The 25,003-nt window shown below is 38.7% G+C and overlaps 2 protein-coding genes across 2 annotated transcripts in view; one reads left to right on the forward strand and one right to left on the reverse strand.

The window, feature by feature from the left end:
- The window catches only part of DOCK2 (dedicator of cytokinesis 2), a 157,358-nt gene that overhangs the window by 69,786 nt on the left and 62,569 nt on the right, over positions 1 to 25,003 (forward strand). The window lies entirely within an intron of this gene.
- INSYN2B (inhibitory synaptic factor family member 2B) overlaps positions 1 to 25,003 on the reverse strand; it is a 31,754-nt gene that overhangs the window by 4,578 nt on the left and 2,173 nt on the right. Inside the window, exons 2-3 of the mRNA XM_032124544.1 lie at positions 5,721 to 7,863; positions 3,003 to 3,077 (exon numbers count right to left, since the gene is read on the reverse strand). Coding sequence (XP_031980435.1) covers positions 3,003 to 3,077; positions 5,721 to 7,096 — 1,451 coding nt within the window. The 5' untranslated portion in view covers positions 7,097 to 7,863. The remainder of the gene's footprint in view (positions 1 to 3,002; positions 3,078 to 5,720; positions 7,864 to 25,003) is intronic.

Genomic DNA, 25,003 nt, shown 5'->3' on the forward strand with positions numbered 1-25,003 from the left:
TAAGTGGTGTTAGTTAACAGGAAAGTAGAAGTCATTTCCTCCATTGTAATCCCTAATTATTATTGATGGCAAACAAGAGCCAGGATGTTAATTAGATAACAGCAGATGAGTGCATAGAAATAAATGTAAGGCTCAAAAAAAAAGTCAGTGTGGACAGGGACTAAGCAGTATTGTACATATTGTCCTTATTTCAATCATCTTTTCTGGGCAGGAGAGTGAGTTGTGTCAGCTGTGTCTGCTGTGAATGTTTTAGGGGGGAGGAGAAAGGTTGTATTTGCCATAACGGGAGGAACAGAGCATCATCTGAGGGGGGTTGGGATGTCACTTCAAGGCCCTGAATCTGACTTTTGCACTGATCAGAAGAAATCTGTGAAGTTAGTCAATATGCAAATCTTTAAACACTTTTAATTGTGAGTATTTTTATATAGAATCCATAAACATCATTAAATAGTGTGTTAAAATTAACTTGAAGATTGTTTCCCTTAATTCATGTGTTTTGAGGTTTTTCATTAAATAATATAACTCAACTGGTAAAAAGAAAGCAGGGGGATTATTTTCATTTATGAAAGAGTAGAAGAATCTCTTGAACAAGAAGCAATGCATGATAAATATTAAAAAAAAGCAGAAGGAAGTGATACAAAATCAGAGCCTGTTGCATTTCATCAGCTTATTATGAAAACTGCAAGTTAATACCTTTTAATATTCACAGACCACGAGTACTGGAGAGGAAACGTTGGGTTGATAGAATAAGTAAGGGTAGCATCTGCTCACGTTCCTTTTTTCTGCCCTTCTCCAGAGTTTTAAATTTAATGTTGGAGATATCATCTCCAGAGGCAGGAGGTCAATTCAGTCTTTATTTAATACTGCCTATGATAACTGGTTTTGGTTGCTACTTGCATTTGTTTATTATAATACAAACATTTCTATTACATGATCTGGATGGAAAATCCCAAGGCTGGAATCCCTGCTGGGTAGTTAATAAATCCAAATTTACAGTCACTGTTAGGCTGAAAAGCTCTTTATTACTTTAGTGATCAGTGTAATCCACACGGGGATTTCTGTGAGATTAATGCATTGTTTGACTCGGGGACTGTGTGTGATAAAGATGGTTCAGTGACAGCAACCCAGCACTCCACGTGCAGGGTTTGCAACAGTGGGGAGTGAGGTTCTTCAAGAGCAGGAAAACTGGGAGCAAGATAAAATACCTGATTTTATAATTGCAACTGGGATGCTGTATTAGGGGGAAAATATTTGCACGGACATTTTAGGCCACATAAAACACAGGAATTGCATGTGTTTGTCTAGAGCAAACACTGACAACAATTGCTTCTTTCAGAATATTGTCTAATGAACTTCAAGTATTAGTCACTCAGAATGCTTTTTTTCATAACCACATCCCCTGGAACAGCTTTGCAAATCAAAAACTGTTGTTTCCTTATTGTCTCGTGTTTGTCTCTTAAAAGCAGAAACTGTTTATAGCAACTGTGTTCTGTACATGTTCTATTAATCATTGCACCATGAGCCTCCAGGCATCATTACCACTGCAAACTACCTGGTAAATCAAAAAGGCCCCTCATGTTTTCCTACTTCCTCTGTTCTTCCCTTTGAGTGATGGTGCTTGTTGTTCAGGATCTTTCCTGCTCTGAAACTGTGTAAAATTAAAAACACGGGGTATTTTTCAGAAGAGAGAAGGCATCCTGTGGTCAAGGGTAGTCTGTATACAAATTCTAGGGAGTGATCTGTTCATGTCTAGTCCCATAAAATACAGAGATTGTTTGTTCAGAGATAATGACCAAGTAAAGGAAATCTGTTTTGTCCTGGACCTTCTTTTTCTTTTTAATGGATACAGTCTCTGCTCTTGGGTATGTCACACAACTTCCCAGAGTATCCAGTGGGCTGTGAAGAAGACCTACAGCTTTGTCTCAGAGGAGTTGTGGTGTTTAATTTGTGACATGTTAATTACTTGGAAATTCCATTACCAGAGGTTTAGGACATCAGTGTGGGACTGAGTTGTATGTTGAACAATAGGTTCTAGTGCTGTGTCTAGTTTATTAAGCTCTTTACAAAATTTGGTTCATGCAGAACATGTGTGAAAAACACTTCCATGTGAGTATTTCTATTAAAAAAGTAAAGGTTTAGTGATTACAAACTCTTGAAGATAATGGTCTGCTATTTTCTTTGAAATGAAGGAAAAAGTTTCAACCTAAAAGAGACATTATCTTACCCTTTAGTTTTGTAAATGTAATCAAGTAACCCAAGGTGTGGGTTTTCTGCCTCATAGCTGAGCTTGCAGAGATTAGATAATGTCTTCAAAAAATTCCTTACTGAGTGGACAAGCTACATGTGCAGTAAACCAAGACTTTGTATCTGTTGGCTTTTGGGTTGATGTCTGGACAGCTGAAGGCTCCTACAGTGTGTTTGTATAGACACAGCATTTGAAACATGTACAGCTTCCAGAACACGGCCCTGCAAAGCTTTCTGGTCATAAGGGCTTAGCATAAGCTGCACTTTAAATGTGAAGTATCTTACACTCAAATTGCACTCTCTGAAATTAATAACAACTGAGGTGAAAATTGTGGGAATTTTGATTTTATTTTGCATGTTAACATGAACTGTAGCTGTAGCTCACTGGCATTCAGAGAACCGAGAGTTTATCTTCTTTAAGATCTAAAATTATTACAGAAACCCTGGCTTTAAAAACGTATCACACAGAGGAATTTCATAATCAGAAATGGCATCACAGATTTTCAAAGCATGCCAGTAATAACACTGTGAACCTTTGTGGGAAATTTCTGTTTGCATTCTCCCAAGTCCAGTCCCCCTTTCCTTTCAGCTAACACCACTGTGAATTGTTTTCTGCTTGGGGTCAAACAACCACTTGGTCTTTTCTTAGAAACTGGGTTAGTCACAGTTGAGATATTTCATAGGTGTGAGCAAAACACTGTTTTGTGCAACTAGAGGGATGCCCAGCCAGGACAGAACCGTGCGAGGGAGCGAGGTACCTGTAAATGATGCACGCCGTGTTCTGACAGGTGCTGCAGTTGTTGAGGTCCTGCCCAGTGTGGTAGAAGTTACGCCTGGAACAGACAGCAGCTCATGAGATGTGGAGCTATAGATACAATAACACAGCTCTGATTCTTTTATGAACAAAAGCCAGCCTGTTCACAACTTCTGTTAGCCCTACTAAAAATTCTAGTATCAAATTCTAAGTTGGAAGGTTTCTTTAAAAAACCCCAAACCCTATGAGCCTTGTCTTGCACCTTTCCCACTTCATGCTGTTAAGGGTTCTGGTATGAATACCTGTTATGAAAACACATAGACATGAGACTGTTTCTAACAAACACATTTTCAAGTATTTGAAAATCCGTGCATTTGCTGAATCAGTCTGATCTCTGTCCTTATGCTTTCCAGTCTTCCATTGACATGTTTCCTATTTGAGTATAACCAAGTCAGATTTTCACTGTGGATAAGATACAAATTTGGAGTGTTGAGAAAACAAGAAAAGTGACTTTTCATGCTTAACACGAACTAGAGCTGAAATACTTTTATGATGTAGAAATCTGCACTAGAAACAGGTTGAGATTGGTAGCTCATTGTGTCTGAAGAAAGTGTAACACTTATACTTAACAAGTTTTATTTGAATTAGGGGAGATCAGTTGGTACCAAAATAATTTTCTGATTGTTTTGGGAGTTCATGTGCATTGTTGTGCTATCTATACAAGTGCTTGGAACATTCAGTGAGATAAATCTACCAAGGAGGATTGAAGCTTCTCATTGGATCTCAGAGAGACACTTCAAGATATTTGACAAATTTTTTCTCTTCAACCATGTGGTAAATGAACAGAAATGGATTATAAATATTGCTGTATAATCTGACTGTGCTTCACTGCAAATTAGTCTTTGCTATGGGCAGATTTGCAAACATAATTGAAACCTGTGCAGTGTCTCGTAGAGAACTGCATGCAGGGGAGAGGGAGTGGGTGTTCTGTTCTGTCACTTCCTGAGGAACCACAGTCGGGTGGGGGTTGGATGAAGATTACAAGAGAGAAATGACTTCTTAAGCCTGAGACATACTTGGATCCTTGCCTCTAGTCTTGCTTTTTCCTGAATTTTTTGGGGTTTGGAGTGTTGCATTTTTGCTATTAGTCTATCTACATGGATTTTGTCTCTTGTGTTTAAGCTGTTGCAAATCTGGTGCTAGAAAACCATATGGAGCCACCCTCTGAGGGAGGGTAGCTGGATCTGAATTGTATGGGGGAACTCTTATCTAGAACAAGAATTTTTGTGGGCACAGTGAAAGCTAATGAAAGTATTTTCGTGCTAACATCCAGATGGACATTACTAGTTAATGTTTCCAGATAAAAAAGGTAATATGTATGGAGTAAAATCACAAGCCAACTTGATTTATATTAAATTTTTAATGAGTGTAAATTCTTATTTGAATTGTGAGTTAGAATGTCATTCAACAGAAATATAAGAAGTTCACTTCAATTCCCAGCTAAAATACTTGGAAAAAGAAAAAAATTCTTCAAAATAAATTTTTTTTTCTTTTTTTTCCTTCAGAAGCTGTAAGAAAATTGGGGTATATATAAAGTTGTGGCCACAGTTAGTTCTATCTTGAGAGTTCTGCCCGTGTGAGAACAAGTGCAAAGCCCTGATGCTGGATGGTGTGAGCACAGCAGTGTCCTGCTCTGGGCTATTTCTGCAACTGCACCTACACAAAACCCTCAGTGCAGCCTTCTTGTGATGTTTGCACAGTTTGTGGAAATGTGGAATATTATCTGATTTATTCATTAATTGTAATCAGTAAATACAATTAATTGTAATCAGTAAAAACACGGTGCAGTTTTGCACACATAAGTGATTTATCTACATGCATAAGATGCCTGTGCTAAGCATTAAAGTAAATGTATGGTAACATAGTCTTCTTGTTGTTTCATCTTAAAATAATAAAGTAAGAGGGAACCATAATTCCCTCTATTTTTTTCTGAGTTTTTCAAAGATAAATTGTTTGAAGGGTATATACTACTTTGCAACAAAACAGAACTTTAAAGTGTATCCTAGGTGCAATTACTGTAAGAGATGCTGTCAATAGTTTGGAAAGCTCTATTAGGATATTCTGAAATCTGTTTTGAGCTGAAAAATATTTAAAATTCTATTTTAACTTTGTCCAATCTTTAGATGTTAGTTGCATTTTTGGTATTATTATTTTTGGGGTTTTTTTTTTATAATGCATAATAATGCCTGAATACTTTTTGCAGCCTTGGCTATCAGTCCCTGTGTCACCATACTGACAATAAATAGAGGTCATGCTTTGTTATGGGGGTGCAGAAAGGGGCCGCTCTGAAATCTGAGGGTCTGAAGTGAGTTCTTGCTGACAGCCTTCACATGCTCTGTCCTTAGTTCTCAGTCTGCATGTCTGGCACTCCGTGCGTATCTGACCTTGCCATGCTTTGAACACCCTAAATCTAAATGAAAAGGGGAGTTGTTAAGCTGGGCCTTGCACTGGGTTTAGTAAAGGCAGTGTCAGCTAAAGCCAGACTACAAAGGGACTTGCTTCTCTGCTGAGGCCCAAGCACCACAAAAAGGGCATAAGACACGTTTTTGCAAACTCATCTTTAAATACCAGAAGAGCTGTGTTTTTCAGCAGCAAAGTTAAAAGAATGTTAACATCTACTTTACACTTCTGATGAATTACTAATATTAAAAATGAACCATACCCTTCACTGAGGGCTCTGGATTTTTCCAGATCTTGGATTACATTCAAAAGGACTTTAATCTTCTCCTGGTTCGACTGCAAGGATTCCTCTACAGACTGCAGCCTGCCTTGTAGGGCACAGAGTTCTCCATGTGCCAAGTGAATTTGATTTATTTCGTTAATCTCTTTGTTGCTTTGCAGGTTTATTTCACTCCTTGGCGGATAAGACTTTATGTGAAATCCTTCTAAACAGCTGTTGCACTGGGAAACATCTGACTGGGTGGAATTTTTCTCGATTTCAGTATTACGTGACAGACATGGTTTTGATGCATTGCTGCTGGTCAGTGACACCGTTGGGTGATCTTCACTTGGTAATGTCACGCAGCTGGAATCTGGCTTGTGCTCTCCTGCCTGGTGACAGTCTCTGAGGAAACAAGGAGATGAGCTGTGATTTGATGGAGGTGACAGTGGAGTAGTTTCCTTACTGCTGGCATCTTTGCTGGCTACAGGCGGCTCAGAATCACTTTTCTCCTCTTCCCGAGCAGCAGAGTGGGGGTTACATTCACTGCAGTTCGTAGAATTGCTTAGGCAAGGCTCTGCTTTTTCAGAATCAGACGACAGTGTGCTGTTTTCGTGACTTTCGTTGCTGTTGATGACGGTAGAAGAATGCAGTGAATTACTTGAAACCATGGTTGTGTCTGGTGCATCCAGGGAAACGTTTCTGTCTCGTGGAAAACTCACATGAATGTATTCAGGCACCTGTGTAGACGCAGTCGTCTTGTCTGACACTGAGAAATCATCTGAGTACATCGGTCCATTGCTTTGTGCTTTTGATGATCTTTGACCCAAGCCCACCTCACTATTCCTGCATCCATCCTCCAAGTGATCACTTATTCTTAAGTAACAGAGCTCTGAAGACAGAATGTCTGGTTCACAAAGATTGCCATTTACCTGGATAGAGTTTGTAGGCTCCGCTGGCATTTCTGTCAGTGATTTGCTTACTGTCAGCTTTTTCCTTTTAAAAACTGGGAAGTGTTTCCTGAGGCTGGGAGAAGTTTGTATGGCAATATTCCGAAGCCCCTTCTGAGCCCTTGGAAAAGTTGGAGACTGAGATAGCAAGAAATTGTGATCCCTAAATATTTCTGTTTTTCCAGTTGTGAATGCTGTGTCCCGGGCAGGATTAGCTTCCAGCTCTGCCTTGGTGCTGACACCATCATCCTTGAACCGAACTTGCTGGGATTTGGTCCTGCGGTGCTGGGGGTGTCTCAGAAAATCCGCCGAGTCCAGGCTGTTCCTTTTCAGTAGCACTGGTCGCATTTTCATGCTTTGCTGGGCCATTGAATCACAATTTAAAGTCTGCAAGTAACGTGTTTCTTTGCGACCCATTTCATCTGTCATTTGACCTGTGTATTAATATTGTTCCTAGGATACCAATAAACACCTCACTTCTGGAGCTTATCATTCTTCTCCTTGTTATTGTGTATATTTTCAACTGGCATGTTCTATTTAGGGATCCTCTTTCAAATTTAATTGCTGATTAGACCAAAAACTAAGATAAATTATATATAAAATTTAAGGAAAGATTTCTTGTAGCTCAGGAATGCAAAAATGCTGCTGCCTGCAGCTAACATGGTCTTTGTACTACAAAATTGCAACAGGCTGTTACACTTCCAGTCAACTAATTTAAAGGTAAGGTTGAGTCTATGGCTTTCCTAGTGGCTCTTATTTGACAGCAGCTCTCCATTAGGGATCCAGCTTTTATTTTCTCATGGACCAGTCACATGTGTTTTATTTGCATGTTGTCTAAACAAGCATAATAACTTTTGGGGACATTTTCATTTCTGATGCATAGTTTTACTGATGGAATATATCCATTAATACCAAACTGAATTTCTTTCTTTAGAGATAGTTTTTCTTCCTCAGCCATCTTTTTAATTTCCAATTGAAACTAATCTTCCCAAACAGGTAAGGAAAACGTAACCACTTCTGACCAGAGAAAAATACAGCATCCAGTGGGATTCAGTGAGAGACGTTATTGATGCGTGGTTGTTACTGCAGTTCTTGCAAACACAAGGCAGATCATATCCAAGGGGTTGGCTCAGTTCTGTAAACAGGAGAGGTCCAGGCTGAATAACCCATAAAAGCAGAATAGCAGAAAGTGTTTCCTGAAAATAAAAAGACAAGAGTTGTAGCTGAACAAACTGGCAAACGGTGTCATTTTCTTCTACTGTCTCCCAGTAACTTTCCATCATCACTGGTTCTGTGACTTTGGCAATGAGACAATTGCATAGAAGCTGAAAAATGCTTTAGAATTTTGAAGTGCCTAAAGTCCTTTTTGTATGAAGTACAATACTCAAGAAATGGATATATATATTTATATACAACAGATACAAAATATCATAGGCCTGAATCTGGTCCCAAATGCAGATCTTTAAACTTAAGTCAGATTTCAAAATGGCCATTAAATCCTGTAATGGATGAAATATCCAAAACTGAACAATACAAATGTGAGTTCTTAATTCAGAGGCAAGTTGAGGGGTTGTTTGTTTGTTTTTTTGTTTTTGTTTTTTTTTTTTTACTTGTTAATTTTAGTGTTCAGATTTGAATACAAGAATGCAACTAAATTCCCAGCATAGTGGTAACTTACTATTAACCCTGTTCCCTGTTAATTCACTGGTCATCTCACTAGCCTTACTACTTCCATTAGCTCAGAACCTTTTATTTAAGCATTGCACAGATTTTACTGTATTTAATTTACAAGAATTGATGAGATGGGTGCAGTGGGAGAGATCTTTTTACAGAACATAGCGAAGTGTTATGTAGCATCATGTAACATTTAGGCGCTGTAATATAATTTAAACAAAGTAATAATGTGATATTACTCTATTATAAAGTTCTAGAAGAAAATGAGTGTTGGATGATTTCACTGAGAGAGAAATGTCACATAAGATATTGAGGAAATAAACATGTGCATTAATACCAAATTTTACTTTTGTGGTAGGCATGAAGTTATGGAAATCTGTGCACTGATTGTGCAATGGAAACAAGTATCACAATAAACAAGTCCAACAGTTTCTGCAAACAACATTCCAGTGCCAAGTTCTGAGTTCTTATATCATCCACTAATTACCAGAGACTTTTTACAGTTTTGTTTGAGAATTTATCCAAATATTGCAGTAGCATTCTCCCCATCACAGCTGCTGTGCTCCAGGCAGATGGACTACTTTAAAAGTTACACTTGCCCAATTAAATTCTGAAAGAAGCTTTAGAAAGCTAATCCTTTGTGTTTTAAATAAAAGTAAAAAGCCCTTAAGCGTTTTGTGAGAGCTCTCTCCTTTGGCTGTAGAGGCATTTGAGCTACATTCCTGCAATCTGAATTTGAAAATTGCTATTTTAACTCTGTTGATTTTTAGCTACCTTGGCATCCAGTACTCTGGGTTTACTATGAATTGCAATGAACATTTTGGTGCTGTTTATACTAAATCAAGCTGAAAGAAAAAATATATATAGCTAGGAATGTTCAAATATTTGGATTGAAAACCCAGACTAGTGAATTTCAATGAGTTATAGGTGTCTGTGCTTGAGTTAACAAATCAGTGCAACATCGCCAATTACTAAGTTTAAATAACATTTTGCCTTGCCCAGCATCTAATTCTTCACTCTTTCCTGACACAGCAATTTAAAGTTCTTGTTTTGCTCATTATTTCACATTGAAGTAGGAAAAATCCTAAAGATCCATTTCATAGAAATGCTTTCAATTTATTAATTTAACTTATTTCACTCATAAAACAGAAGATTAAGTCAATTTTAAATTTATGTCTTGTAGTAATAATAACAGTTTTAGTAGAAGAAATTTACTGGGCTTTGATGTTCCATGGCTCCATGACCTTGCATCCAGCTCTCCAGCCTCTTCCTCCACATCCCTTCCCTGGGCAGCTGCCCACAGTCCCAAGGCAATGCCTTGTGCTGTGGCTGCTTTGCTCAATGAACCCCCCCATGGGTTTGTTGCAGTCTCTCCATCCCCTGTTGGATAAGTGCCCTGTGAGGTGCTGGGTAGTTCATGTTGTTTTCAAATGGTGCACATTCCTTGCTTCTCTTCTCAGTGTTCTGGGTATGTGGATCTGACTGATGTTTTTGTGGTTTTTTTTCTTTTAGGCTTGGCTGGTACTATTAAAGAAAGTCTTGACTTTGAAGGTCTCTGCGTGCTTTGCTCACACAATTCTTAGTGGTGGTAGTTACTCTTCAGTGTAAACTTATCCTTGCTCCAGTGTAATTTGTATCCCAGGGTGTAGAAAGTGAACCCTCTAGAAAACAGTCGGGGGCAAAGCCTTCCCCCTCAAACAGCAATGGAACTGGTGTCCAACCTGGGGATTGTGGGTTTGAGTTCTCTGAAATGCACCTACAGCTTAGTTAGACTGCCAGGCAGAGGAAATTTAACAACAAGACATAGGTATTCTTTTATATAAATATTCTTCTATCTTTCCTGCCTCTGCCTTCTCAATTTCTTCAAGAGTCAAACATAGTTTTTTGGTTCATATTTCAGTTCAATGACTGAAGCTATGGGTAGAGAAGTGCAGCTGGTAAGGATAAATGGAGTTTACAGGGAGCTGCATGGAGTGAAAAACCATGGAGCAATGGACAGTTGGGATTTTGGAAGAGAGCAGATGTGTGAGTGGTGCTTCTAGGGGGGTTCTGCAGTTTGTGGCAAAAGTTACATACTTGACATCGTTTTCAAACTCTTTCAGCTGCAGCAGGATACCTTAATTTTCCATTTGACTAACTTGCTCAAAAAATACGTGTTTTTCCTTATAGTGAAAGTGTGATATGAATTGGTGGTATTTTGTTTTTCTTTTAAGCATGTTTTAAAGCCAATATTTATTGAAAAAAATTGGGGCAGACCCCCTTCAGTAAATAAAGGAATTAGGTAAAAGTATTTTGTGGGGGCTTGCAAGAGGAAGATGATTAGTGTAACTTGCCTTCTACTTTTGAGCATCCACACTTTAAATTTCCCAATTCACTCTATGGAAGAGGGTTGGAACAAGTTGATCTTTAAGGTCCCTTCCAAAACAAACTGTTCTGATCCTGTGATTGGTGACAGCTGTAAGAACTGTAGGATAATGCATTCAGACTCAGCAGTTTTCTGTCATGTCTGATTTGTGGTTTGCCCTGTATAACACAGATTTTCTATGATGCACATTTGATGGACATTTTCAGTTTAGAGAGGCAGCTTGCTGTATTTAATTATGGTTTTTGTTTGATAATAAGCTGTTTCCTAGGTGGGAGATCATCAGTTTCTAAGAAATTTGTGTGACTCTCACTTTCCCTTCGTGTTGCAAATCTTTCCAAGATTCCTAAGCTATTGCTGGGATCAGAGGCTGCATGTGGGGGCTGTTGTGAACTGTGTGCTTGTCAGTGGTTGCAAACAGCCTGGCCACTGCAGAGCTCTCCTTCTATGCAGGTTCACTCCTGCCTTTCAAAATGCAAAATTAACATCTGTAATGTGCCTTTTTTTAGTTAAAAGTCTGAATTAAGGCTTTAAGTGCTTTGGTTTGGATGTTGCTTTTCTTCCACTTCATTTTCTGTCTCTATCAGAAACTTTGGCAATAGCTGTTGGCCAAGCTGCTTAATTTAGTCACAGCTCTTCTTTGCATAAAAGTCATGTTGGGTTTCTTTCCTCAAAATAATGAGAGATGTTGAGGATAAGTTTAGATATGCTTCTGAAATCCCTGGAGACTGCAGTGAAACATACATCACCAGCTAGCACGGAGAGCTAGAGATGGATTTGAAACCATTGCAATTGGATGATGCTGAAAATTGCCTCTTTTTCCTGTCCTTCTTTCTTGCAGAGGGAAATGGATGGAAATGTGCTCAGAGTTACAGAGGAACTGCATGCAAGGAGGCCTCTGAAGGGAATATTTTCAAATGAAAATGGGTGACAGATGCAGAGCCTATAAAGTAGAAACAGACCCCCAGAAGTGCAAATTTGCAGCTTATTGTGATACACAGGAAAAGCTGGCAGGGAACAGGAAGGATGAAACTGCTGAGAGAGATTTTTAAATGGCCTCTGTGTACAGGGGCCTGTTGTTGATCACAACAAGAAGTCTTATTACTTTGGGTCCCACAGAATAAAGCTCAAAGCTATTTATGAAAGTAAATGTGTTTATTATAAGAGATGGAATAATTTGTAGAACACAGTTTTGTACCTGGAGTTTTCTCCAGTGCACAGCTTGTCTTGTGTAATATTATTCTATTTCTTACTCTAATTGGGCAGTACACAGAATATCTGTTTCTGTTGGTGTGCACAGCCACAGAGGAGTTCTCTGGATGTTCCTCTATGTGCTCTGTTTTCCCCCACAGCAGTGGTTTGGTAATGCTGAAGGAACATTGGTTGAGCACCTGAGAAAAAAAGGACTGAAGAAGGCAAGAACTTTTTTACAAATCCTGCTGGTGGGTTTTGTAAGCCACCTCCAGGTGGGATCAAGGTGACTGGAGAAGAGGATCTAACACAGATAAGGAATACAGGGTAAGATGGAAGCTTCTGTCCTCAGAAAGGGAACATTTCAGTGATGGAAGAGATTATAGGATTTTGTCTCTGGTTAATTTTACAGCAAGATTTGAAAATTACTTCAGGTTGGTGAGACTGGGTAGAGAAGATGCTGTGATATTTAGTGCAGCAGAAAATGGACTTAGCTAAGCAAGTTTTAGGGATGAAAATTGAGTGTGGTTTGCCTATAATTTGATGGAGATGATGCAATGCCATTCCACATGAAGTGCTGAAGATGCACTAGAAGATGAAACCATGATGATCTTATCTCTGAAATAACTTTCAGAACTATGGTACTTGAAATTCCTTTATTCTACTTAAATAAAAATAAAAGTTCTTTTCCTTTGAAGAGATGATACATTCCATTTGCTCTCTCAGAAAAACAAAAAAAGGCTTCATGGATTAGAAAACATTTTTATCTCAGTATTTCCTCTGGAGCATACACTGGAAATTGTTCCTGCAAGGTTTAGTGTCAGGAGGTAAGATACAACTTTTTATTCACTTAAGAGGGAAGGATTTCAGTCACATATTTATATACAGACACAAGTTGGATTTTTTTTCAGTGTTAGTTTGCAAAGATGAGTGTACTTAAAACTGAGAATTTTCTCTTGAAGAACTGCTTGAATGCCTACAGGGAGAGGGAAGTTATCCAACATGACAGGCTGGTGAGCTGGAAAGTGTCCAAATACTGGTTCATAGCACAAAATTTCAGTGCTCTTCCTTGTATAAGTCTTACCAGTTGAAAAAATATTGCTAAGTACATGATGTTTGTGTCAAAGTATGCACACATTTTACACTTTAGATTATTGCAGGTTTATATTCAGGCTTAATAAAATGTTAACAGACCTACATGTAGATCTATAGGTAACCCATGCATAGGCAGGTTTACACCTTGTGCTGCTTTGGAGGCCACAGCATTTGGTTAGAGACAGATTAGTTCATAAAAATGACCTTTTGAACTTTCTCTTTGGTTGTCAATTATATTGGCTATGCTTGTTAAAACAGCAAAACTTAATATTTTTTCTCAAGTAGCAAACTTAAATGCTGCATTTCCATGGTTCCTATGTGACAGGTTGTCACTGCCCAGTACCTTTCTCCTGTTGAGACACTGTTACAGGAAAAACCATTTAGAACCAGTATAAAGTGCTCACTGTGACTTCAACACTTGAGTTGTTTCCATCATTACAGTATTTATTTAATTCTAAAAAACAAGTTCTGAGTGTACTTGCTGCAGCCCCTTAGCTTTCAGTTGGTTTCTGGGGGTTTTTTCCAATTAATTTATCACTTCAGATCAAGAATGACATGGCAAAGCTGAGTCCAAAAGTATTTAGCAGTCTGCTGTGCTGCAGCTGTGTGTAATGCCTTGTAAGCACTGTGTGTTCAGTTATGATTCTTCAGGATCTCCATAACTTTTTTTGCCACTGTAGTATGTGGGAGTATTCAAAAAATGTAAGGAGTCAACTGTTACTCTCACTTATCTCACAAACCTGGGTATATGGGGAAGCAGTGAGAGAAGAAACCATGCCAAGCTCTTGCTGAAATACATTGTCCCATGGCTTCTGTTTCCTATGGAAGCACTGGAACCTGGGTGGGAATATTGTGCCAGTTCTCATCGTGGTAACAGGGCTGGAATTTAAAATTGCATCTCGAGGCTTTTTTACCTGTATTCCACCAGAGCAGTGAATGACATCAGGAATGCGAGTAACTGGGTATTTTGTCCTCCAGAGATGTATTTTGTGTACTCAGCTGAATATACCTGGCTGTGCCTCTTCCTGGATGCCAGTTTTGAAAAACATTGTTGGTGTGGGGGAATTGAACTACGGCTGCTCAGACTGGGTTACCACCAACTGGCTGACAGTAACTGCAGGAGAGACTGGAAGTGTGTTTATTATTGGCTTTGGCAGGGTGTCTGCAGAGACTGACACTTCCCACAAGCTCTCAGCTTCTGGCACAAAAAGCTACAGGTGGAGGGGAAATGGAGGCTGGGATACAACGAGCTGGGGACTCCCCTGAGAAAATCTCTGATCAGTCATGACCATGGCTGTTTTCAGCGTCAGAGGAAGCTTTTCTCAGGCTTTATCACTGTGCAGGGTAGTCTGCTCAGTCAGTCTGATGCTTTGGCACATCTCCTCTTTGAATGTTTACAAAATGGAGCTGTGATAAGGTTGGTAGTTCAACTTGTGTGAAGTTCTGTGTGAGTTCTGTTTCATTCTATCCTTAACCTGTTGGTAGTTCAACTTGTGTGAAGTTCTGTGTGAGTTCTGTTTCGTTCTATCCTTAACCTGTCAGGAGCCAGAATTATCCATTCTGGGGGGGGACTGGTGAGGAGTAGACCAAAAGAGAAACCTCTGTTTGTCTTGAGTCTCTGCTCTAAGTAATTTCACATCAAAATACACCAGCCTGCTGATGTTGGAGAGGTCAATGACGAGTATTTTGAGGGGTTACAATTAAATAGATGAGAATTGCACAATAAGAAATCTTTGCACATGTTTGTTCTCTTCTTCTGACTTTGCAGTTGCAAATTTTAGTTCTGTTTTATATCATCAATAGTGAAGGCATTAAGGAAATCTAAAATTCAGATTTATAAGACAAGTATTTGGGTAAGAACACAACTCTTAGTGTCATGACTGTCTATTTAACAACTCAGCAGCTTCGTGCTGCAAATGAATAACAGGAAGGGACAACACAGGTATGTTTCACTTGTGTCTGGTCTGCTGTGCAATACTTCTCTCTAAATCCATGAGAAAGGCAGCAGGTTTATTCTCTTTTATGAGCATTGTAAAGGTAGTTTTTAAAGTTGTGTTTTAAGTCTGCTTCACCAACTTATCCATAATTCTCTGTGATTTTATTCTTTCATTTTATACAGCACTTCTGTCCTGTATATTTAAACAGTCTGTAGTTTAATGTTGTTTGTGAGGTGCACAGATTATTATTATGCAGGGCAGGTGCCTTTAAAAATGAACTGTAGCATCATTATTTCCTGACTATTACCTTTTCTAAAGGTAGAGAGAAGTTGCTTTTGAAAAGCCTTGCTTTTTGTGAGGAGAGGATTTGAAAGATTCCCACTTAGTTAATTATTTATAGCCTGAAAAATAATATAGCCTTACAATCGCTCTCCAAGCTTAGCTCCACTCCCCATGTAAGGAGCACCAGGAAAATGAAAGTTTCTCTGCAGCTCATGCTTTGACAGAGACACCCATTCTAAGTTACAGCATTATTACCATGTGTAGCATTATTTTATATTATTAAAATATTTATGGCTAGATACTGGTTTTTCTTCAAAGCAATAGAATAAAAACTCAGTCAAAACTTGTCCCACTGGGTAAGACAAACAACTAGCTAATTTGTTCTTCACACTTTATTCAAATAATATCCTTTTATTTTTACTTTTTTTTTTGGTGGTTACTGCTGGCTTGGGACAGATTATGAAAGCCAAAATCATCTCAGTACTAACAGGTACTGAGAAATGTAGGAATATAGAGACTTCAAAAAAATGCTAAGCAACTTTTTTTCCTGGTACTTAAAAGAAAATGTATGTTTCTTCTTTACACAAAGCTTGTTTAGCTTCTCATGAAGTTGGAAACGGTGTGAGTTACCAAAGGACTGTCCACTTGTCTGGAACTCAAATGTCCTTGATGCCTGAAGGGCTTAGGGTGATGTGTTAAGAAATCATCAGAACTAGCAGGATGGATTTAATGTTTTTCTCTCAACCTTGTAATTAATTGTTTCTCTATATTCAGCTCTTAATCTTGATAATGTTTGTTATTTCTTAATATTAAAGAAATATTAATGTAAATAATTTCTTAAATATATAAATTCTCAATGTAGAGAAACTGAGACTCTGCAGTTTGAGGTTACTGTTGGAGATGCCACAATGCTCCCAAGTTAAGGGCTGAGATTCAGTAGCTGGGGGTCTTTGGCACAGTGCATAACTGCCTATAGAAACAGAGGATGAAGGAAATTCTGTGCAACTGTGGTGTCTTAGGAGGAGGAAATAGTGCATAATGAGATAATAATTATGATATTTGAGAGGAATTCAATCCCATGGCAGAAAAAGTGAGGTGATGATACTTTACCATGTGCTGAGATGGGGAGAGAGAGTGATCTGGTAACACACTGAAGTGTCACATAGATATATTTATCTCCTGCTGGGCACATTTAGAATCAGATGGATCTAGTGTCTGGTCTGCCCTGGAACACGTCCAAAGAGCAAAGGTGCAATCGTGGTTTAAAGCAATAAATCACAAAAGTGTAGATAAACATTTCACTCTCCTCTTGGGAAAGGTGATGCTTCACCTTGCTGAGTTTCTACGACAACACCAGAGAGGGAGGGAGGTGACCCTTTGATGACCTACTGATGGTCACTAAAGGAAAGATGAACATCTCTGGACACTCCAAGGGCTCTGAACCTTGCTGGAGAAATGAACACCTTCTCTGGGCAACAAAAGCTCTTGTCCCAGTGATGCCAAGGGCAAAACAAAAGCCTGGTTGTTTCCTTGCCTTTTCCCATTTCAGGTATTTCTTAATATCTCTACCTCATAACTGATTTTATATCTTGTATAAATTCAAATTTTTTTAGCTTACAAAGTTATATTTAGATCGTCAGAGAAGTCAATAATTGATGATATGTCTAATAAATCTGCAGTGTCCTGAGTTGTGTGGCACCTGCTTGTCACTCAGCACTGGGGTTTTTGTTATTCAGTCTTTACTGAGGCTGGCAGTTTGGAGAAGTCCAGAAGTTGAATTTGAGAACTGCAATAAGCCTAACTAAAAGTTAGGAAATAAGTATCTTCAAGAAATTTTTGTCTGCTCAAATTATTTTTCCACAAGTGAGGGCAATTAATTTCAAAGAAGACAGGAGATAGAAGATATGCAGCATTCTGTATGAATTAATAGAAACTTCAATTCCTTGTATGTTTTGAAATATGTGAAGTCCTTAGAAAATAATATGCAAGTTAATTGCATAAGCAGATACATATTGCCTTAAATGCACTTTCCCTGTGCTTTCCCATCCTCTTCTAAGCATAAGAATGAGGAATGGCCCAAGTAATTGAGTATTTTACATGATTGTATCATCTCTAGTTGGAGAAGAAAAGAGCAATCTCTGAAGTGGTTACATAATATGGAATATCGCCTGCCCTGTCTCAGGGAAAAAGATGACCTTTCTTCCTTTTTGTATCCCTGGGATGATCTCCTGGGGCCTGTTAGTGAAATATCAGCAATTTTATAGAAGTTACTTCCTTCCTTCATTATTTCATATGTTGCCTTAATGGCCCTGCAATGAGGTTATTTTCAGAAAATTGTAGTGTTTTTTATTTTAGAGAATAATTTCATTGCAAAAGGTCTCCTTGGGAATAGCTTCAGGTTCAACTTGGGTAAGTAGCAGTGTGATTCAAGCAAAATACTGAAATGTATTCCTGTGTTATTAAGAAGGCAGGTAAAACATGAAGAACTTGGGCGTGGTTGTGTCTCACTTCAGACGTGACTGAACATGGAGTTTTTCCAATGTTTTTCAGAAAAAGTTAAACAAGAAACCAAATGAGTACCTTGCCATGAAGCTGAGCAAGGCAGGCAACCCAGAAGCTGTAGAGAGACTTGGGTTAGAGTTATCATACAGTATGTTAGCTGCATAAAATTAGGTGTGTGTTTCAGGTTTTTATTGCTTGGTTGGTTTATTTGTCTTGTAAAATTCAAAACAAAACAAAACCTTGAAAAACATTGATAGAATCCACAGAAATGTTGCCATGTGTAATCTGTCAAGATTGCTTTGTTTTTCCCCCAAGTCCAGAAAAAGAGTTATGAGGCAGGAATGTCTAACTGGCAGCCTGAGGGCATGTGTATCCTTGTATAACAGGAATCGACCTAGTTCAGCGGGAACATCCTTTCCTTTTCTTAAAAGAGTAAGTTTCATACATTGATAGAGATGTTTGTAATCCTGGTGTCACTTGTTTTGAACTGATGAACTTTGAGAAAATCACAGTATTCTCAGAGCTATTTCTGTTGCAATAACTTAGATTTCTCTTAGCAGCCTAACAAGGCTTATTTTCAAACCCTTTGAATATCCCCAGGATATTCCACAGGTTTGCACATCAGGCTGTTTCCCCCTTTAGCTTGTCTGGAAACACTGGTGTGCCCAAACCTGTGGGGACACCCCTGATGCAGGACTTGGAGCCAGCAGCAGGGAAATCATTTGGACAAGGGCTACATTTGGGGTTTTCCAGCTGCTTTCAGTGGCCAGCCCAAACCACTCTGCCAGCCCACTGCCCACATCCTGCACACTGATATTCTCCAGTTTCTTTGCCACCAAAGAACCTGTTCCCCACACACTGCTGTGAAATCCTGGACAGTGTTCTTCAGTTCAGCAGAGTGCAAGTTCTTTTTCTGTCCTCTCCCAGATGCCTGGGACTACATTACTGGTTTCCTGTTTTCATGCTTGAATGCTCTGTTCTTCCAGAGCATCTGTGCCTTGAGCTGTACAAACTGCTAGGGCCGACTTAATGTCCTGGAACTCTCTAATTGCAGCACAGGCAGTTAGACTTTTATGATAATCTGGAAGGGGTAAGGGAACTCCACTACTGCTCCTGTATTTCAAATTTCCTCCTTCTCAACTGCCTTATTCATTCAGCATCAACCTATGAACAATATTATTTCTCCTCTTATTTGGTTGTGTATATATATATATATATATACACACACATATGATTTGGAATTATTTGCTAAATGTTATTAAAATATTTTAATGTTTGTTGTATTTCACAGTCTTGGAGGTCAAGACCTTGTACCAAGAAGAGATCAAATAAAAGACACTTTTACCTTATGTGACTATAGTGCCATTTAAAAAAAGACAAATGGCCTTGGTCTAGTAGTAAATGCTTTATTTTCATATTTTCTAAATATAAGAAATTCTGTAAGACATTTTGCTTTTAAGAGAAATATTTAAGAAAAAAATATTCTACATTACTGGATTCCTGACACAGAGCTCTGCAGGCTAGGAAACCTTGTTTTAAGATACAAAAGATTAGCAGCTTCCTTTAAAACAAAAACTGAGCAGAACAAGTTACTTTTTTTTCCCTTCTTAATAAACATACTTTAAAAACTGATCATAATCTAAATGGAAAATTTGATTCCAGTCCCTCTAGCTTCCCAGACTCTTGCCTTAATATTATAATGTTGCAGCCGCAGTTTGGAGAGTCTGACCAGGAGCAAGATCCAGGACTAGGAAGCTGTAATGCAACATTCAGCTCAATGGATTTATGTTAACTATGGGAAAAGAATTTGTTTGTAGAACAAATCATAATGGTATCAAGATATAAGATATCCCTTCAAATATCTTGGAAGTTCTTTTGACTGTGTGATGGTACAGCATCTACCAAATGCTTGTTCTGTTCTTCAGCTTTACAGAACTAAAAAGACAGAAAATTACCTGCATCACAACAGGTCCTTTGGTGTCAGTGAACTGTAACAAGGGCGAATCTACAGACCACGATCTAATCAGCTTTTATGAGCAGCTTCAGTAGTACAGACCTGGAACTGCTGTTAAACCCGATGGCACTAATATAGAAAATACAGTGGAGGTGTAGGTTGTAATGGTTCTAATCATAACCTCTTTTCTCTGTGTGTTGTTAGATACGTACTGATGCTCCCACACACTCTGTATTGCAGTGACTAATCATAAAAATAAGAGACTATAAGACTGTTCAGGAGATGCAAACTAAATATCAGAGGCATAACAAATAAGATTTCTCTGGCACTCTCATTGATCAAGTTTGCTTTTATAAGGGTGTGATTCTGCTTTTGTTTGTTTCCTGCTAGGATTGCAATTCCCTAACCTGTATCTACACTCATTATTTCTGTTTGCTTTGTCCAGGAGAAGGTGTTGGCACCCTGGCTTCTTAGCAAGACAATCTATTTGAATTTTAGTGATGAGGAGAAATAAATCTCTGTAAATAGCCTTGAATATTTTGGCAGTAAAGCAACACAAAGAAGTGTCTTTTCGGCACATAGTCATCACCCTCAGAAGGAGTTCAGATGGTCAGATGATGTGGCACCACAAAATATTTTGATAATCACGTTTGCAAAGTTGTTGAAAACTGTTTGAAGCCCAGTTTGTGTTTGGGAAGACCTGTTGTAACACAGTGCTGTTACATCAATACTCACCCATTTTTCTGAGGAGGGTTTATGCTTGGGGTTTTTTGGGGAGCAAGTTTTAATTTCAGAGTAAGGACATAATTTGTTGACAGTGGGATTTAATGCCAGGGGAGCAGAGGTGCCTCCTTTTACCATCCTGGTGTGTTTTCCAAACAGCCAGGAACAGGAGTTCTGTCTCGTCCCGTTGTGGGTTTAGGATTCGGAGGCTCCTGGATTGCAGTGATTGAGCAGCCAAGGGACAGTCACACCGTGATGGAGCCTAAGGCAGGGCAGTCTGAAATTCTTTACCTTTCACAGGCTTTTGACTGGTTTTTCTTTTTCTCATTTAAAAAAATGGAAGAAAAACCAAGAGCTAAACTAATTCCTTATTTAGTTATTCAAAGAAATTTCAACCCTCATTTTCATTCTACTTTTATTGTAAGTATATAATAAATCCAGCTCTCAGGCTGGTGCTAGGTTATTAAAGGAAGATTCCTTATTCGGCCAGAGCCCAGGGAAAATGTGTTAGAACCTCCCTAAGAAAGACAGATTAGCATATGCACAAATAATTGATGCAGACAATGCTATTTGGGAAATTTCTATCTGTATATTATCAGAGTATAAAGATTCTCTGTTTCTGTTACATTATAATTGAAATTAAATCAACTGGGACACAAGTGACATTCCTCAAAGAGACCCGCACCTGAGGAGGATGCACAGTTGGCTGTAGGTTGTGGAATACCCATTGACAGGACATTCTGTAATTTTTGGAGTTTTATCCTTTTGTCTTTAGACATGTGTTTCCACGGGGTTTTCTTTTACTGAGAATTCCCTATGCTTTCTGTTAAACAATTTACCCAAAATTCAATGTGAAAAGCTCTCTGTTTTAGAAAGATTTGGAGTTTTGCTATGAATTTTGGTTTTAGCCAGTTACTCTGCTAACCAGACTCTAAGACATTTTTCAAGCTTAAAAGTGGAGCCCACTGTTACATAACAATTAAAAATTTAATAAAAGCCCCTACTGGATATAATTTCAATACGAAAAATATTTCAGATACAAATTAAAACTGTTCTAACAGTTGCTACTTGTTATTAATCAATCCTAGATAAACACAGTGGGTAGACTGGTTAGTGTAATGGATATGAGTTGTTGAAAAATTATTTTTATTAGGCCCTATTTTCTTTATAAAATCAATTTAAAAGTAAGAGGGAAGTTTCTGGAGTGATATGACTTTCAACAGTTTTAAGCAGAACTATTGTGACAAAGCTTTGTTTTAGCCATTCACAAATATATTGAATTAATCTCATCTCTGATCAAGTCATTGAAATTTAATTTAATTTTTCTGTCTTCAGTAAGCGCAGCTGAAAAAGACCAAAATCAAATAGAGTGATTTAGTTCTGGGAATACAGGAGGTGGCTCTGTTTAGTTTTAAGGAAGTGAATCATCATCCAAGACATTTGTCTTCACATTGTATAAATTTAAAATACATGGCTTCGCAATAAAAGATGTTACTGCACTTTGAAGAGCTTGGATTGCTCAGTTCTGCTCTTTCTGACCTCAGGGTTGCTCTCCCTTGCAGCTGCTCTGTTCTCTGCAGTCTCCTGTTGCAATCCTGGCTGGGTTGATTCCTGCTGTTAAGTATTGCACCTCTGGGCAGGGAACTCTTCCCCCAGCCCCTCTATCACTTCCTGCAAGTTCCCAAGTTGGTTTCCAGTCCTTTTAAATGAAGAGATTGGCCAATCTCTTGTTACAGTTAATAAACCATGGATGGTATTTTTAATCTTACTCTTTGCCTGTACTTTGTGCGTAGCTCCACTGTTTCTGTGGAATACTGATTGCACCACCTCTAACGTGGGAATGAGTGCACCAGGACCCTTGGCAGGACCAGACCTGCTCTGCCTGCTTGGCTGCCCATCTGGTTTAGTGGCATCAGGGCAGTGCAACAGCAGTTGGAATAAGAAATTAGGGAAATGAGCAGCCTGACAGCCTTGGGATGCTGGGGGTTCTCAGTGGACATCTCATGTACCAGGGCAGGGAGTTCCTTCTGGCCTGCGGGACCAGGCTGGAAAGTAGCTGAAGTGATGATGGGAGGCAATCAGTGGCTTGCAGAGGAGGAGGGAAGAAGCTGCACAGATCCCTGAAGGCAAGGATGCAAGATTTCATCTGCTAGAGCAGAGCTGAGGTCGGAAGTGTGACAGCAGTGCTTAAGTGAGTAGGTGAAACAGATCATTGTGTTTTTTGATAAATGTGCCTTGAACAAGTTAGTTCTGTTTCCAAGCAATGATTTCTTGTTCCAAGTCACAGCACCAGTTCCAAGTCACATCCATATTCTGGATTGGAAGGGATTCACAGGGGTCATTGAGTTCAACTCTTTAGTGAATGGCCCATATAGGTATTAAACCCACAACCTGGGCACTATTAGCACCATGCTGTGACCAGCTGAGCTCATCTCAGTTCCTCTGACCTCACTGATTAATGTTATCCATAATTTGTTTGCAAATATGCCTTGGAGATGAACACAAAGTTAGTATTACAGGAAAAGTAGTAAATTACACAACTGTGTTTGAACACAGACTTAAGCAGAAGTTAAATCTATTACAGTGGAGCATTCATATCAACCAGAGACAGTAGCAGAAATTCTGGAGTGGATTTATGGCACAAAACCAGCGAAAAAACAAAACCCAGCAGCAGCAAAAACATTGTAGGGAATGAAAAATCTTCTTTTTTGGAATATTGCTGGAAAATCAGTACAAAGTTAAAAATCCACCCCTCTAAAAAAGGTAGATGGCAATGGACATATTCCATGAAAATCCAAGCTACTTTTATGTCCTACCATGAACCATTATTTTATTGCTTTTATCTATGTATGGAAAAGTCTTAAATGAAATAATACTGAAATTGTTTTGTTTGTCTAACTTGTAACATATCTTAAAATCTGCTGTTACTCTCCCATTGTGCTACAAAATTGTTCTGTATTATTCTACCTGGTAGTCTTCTGCTTTCATAGTTGTACATCCTTTTAGCTAAACTTTGTGAATGTAAGGAAAATGGTAGAACAAGCTAAAACAGCCCAGCATGTTTTCAGTCAGAAATCCAAGGCTGTCAGTGAGATGCGGAAGCAGGACCTGTTCAGTCAGCTATAAAACACAAGGAGACAGAACCAATGAACTATATGAATGTATAAATGGAAAATTAAAAACCCAAACCCACTAAGAGTAGATGAATGTTACTGTAAATGAATTATTAGTACAATGTGCTCATTGGCAAGCTCCACGTCTGTATGGATTGGGAGCTATTCCCCATTTCACATGTAATGAATACTCGAGGTTGTTGCATAGCAGCCCGTCCTAATGTTTATGTATTCGTGCCTTTCCAGCTAGAAACAGTACATTTTAGGACTGCACATGCATTGGCAGGGACATCTATTTCTGGAGAGAAACAGAACTACTGCATTAGCAATTCGCTTGAAATTCTGCTTATTTTTCCTTACAGACTGGTATTGTTTAGTATTTGCATAATATGATCAAGATGTTTGTTTCAACCTCTACATATGCCATAGTTCTCAAGGTTTAATGGGGTTTTCTGAGGAACTGTGGCTTCAAGCTACTGTGGTTCTTTGTTGCATCACTGAACACCTTCCATAGTTGTAATGGCGTTGCTCTTTAGCTCATGACACGGGACAGCTCTGATGACTCAATTGTTCTGAGAAGATGGTATTTTTGGAGACCTTCTCAATAAAAGGCCTGTGGTACAACATAAATATTGATGATGTTTAACACTTGATTAAAATAGTTGGTTAGTTTTTCTTTAATTACACTCAAGATGACATATTTATCACTTTTCCTCCAGAAAGATGTTTGTACTTATTTCTGAACAAAGAAAACCCCAACCAAAACAGAGAGAACTCTTGGCCCGTAGAAATTCTTGGTCACACTCTTTACGTGTGTCATTTCTACAATTACTGTTTCTAACATGCAATGCATTTTGAAACTTCTGGCTTATCCGAAAAGGGAGTTCAGAATTAAATCTCATCTATGATTGCTGCAAATACCACAAAAATGTTGGATTGTTTGAATAAGTTTCTTTGCCCAGTACAGAAAGCATAAACCATCATCAGTGAGTGTGGGATCACAAGTTGTGAGGATGGTGCAGAGTCCCTTTACCTCACTCCACGTGTGAGGGTAAGCAAAATGAGCATGTCCATGTGGTTCTGTGTTTACACTCAGGCTCTGTGTTGGTAAAGTGCTCTATTAATGAGGGCAAATGCTACTTAAGTGCCTACATTAAATAAATATCCTCCTGAGTCCTTCCAAAAGTACATCTGCATGAGGATTGCCTACCCTGCAGCCACTGAAACACTTCTACTAGATTAGGTCAGAATGTAGCTTCATTCCATGTTATTTCTCTTGTTTTTTCAGTGCATTTGCCTCATCCTTGTGCTGCTGCTCTATTTGAAGTTACTACGGCAACCTGTCACCATCTGCTATTATAAAGTGTGCTGGGGTTTAGTTGCTAGGTGTTGAAGTTTGTCATCTCACTCATATGATCCTGATGTTCCTCAGCTGTTTCTTTTCCATCCACAGCTAATCTGCACTTTCTCAGCAGTGCCAGAGATTCCACATCTTCCTGCCTG

The sequence above is a fragment of the Corvus moneduloides genome, chromosome 15, assembly GCF_009650955.1.
Source record: "Corvus moneduloides isolate bCorMon1 chromosome 15, bCorMon1.pri, whole genome shotgun sequence".
In the NCBI taxonomy this organism is placed as follows: Eukaryota; Metazoa; Chordata; class Aves; order Passeriformes; family Corvidae; genus Corvus; species Corvus moneduloides.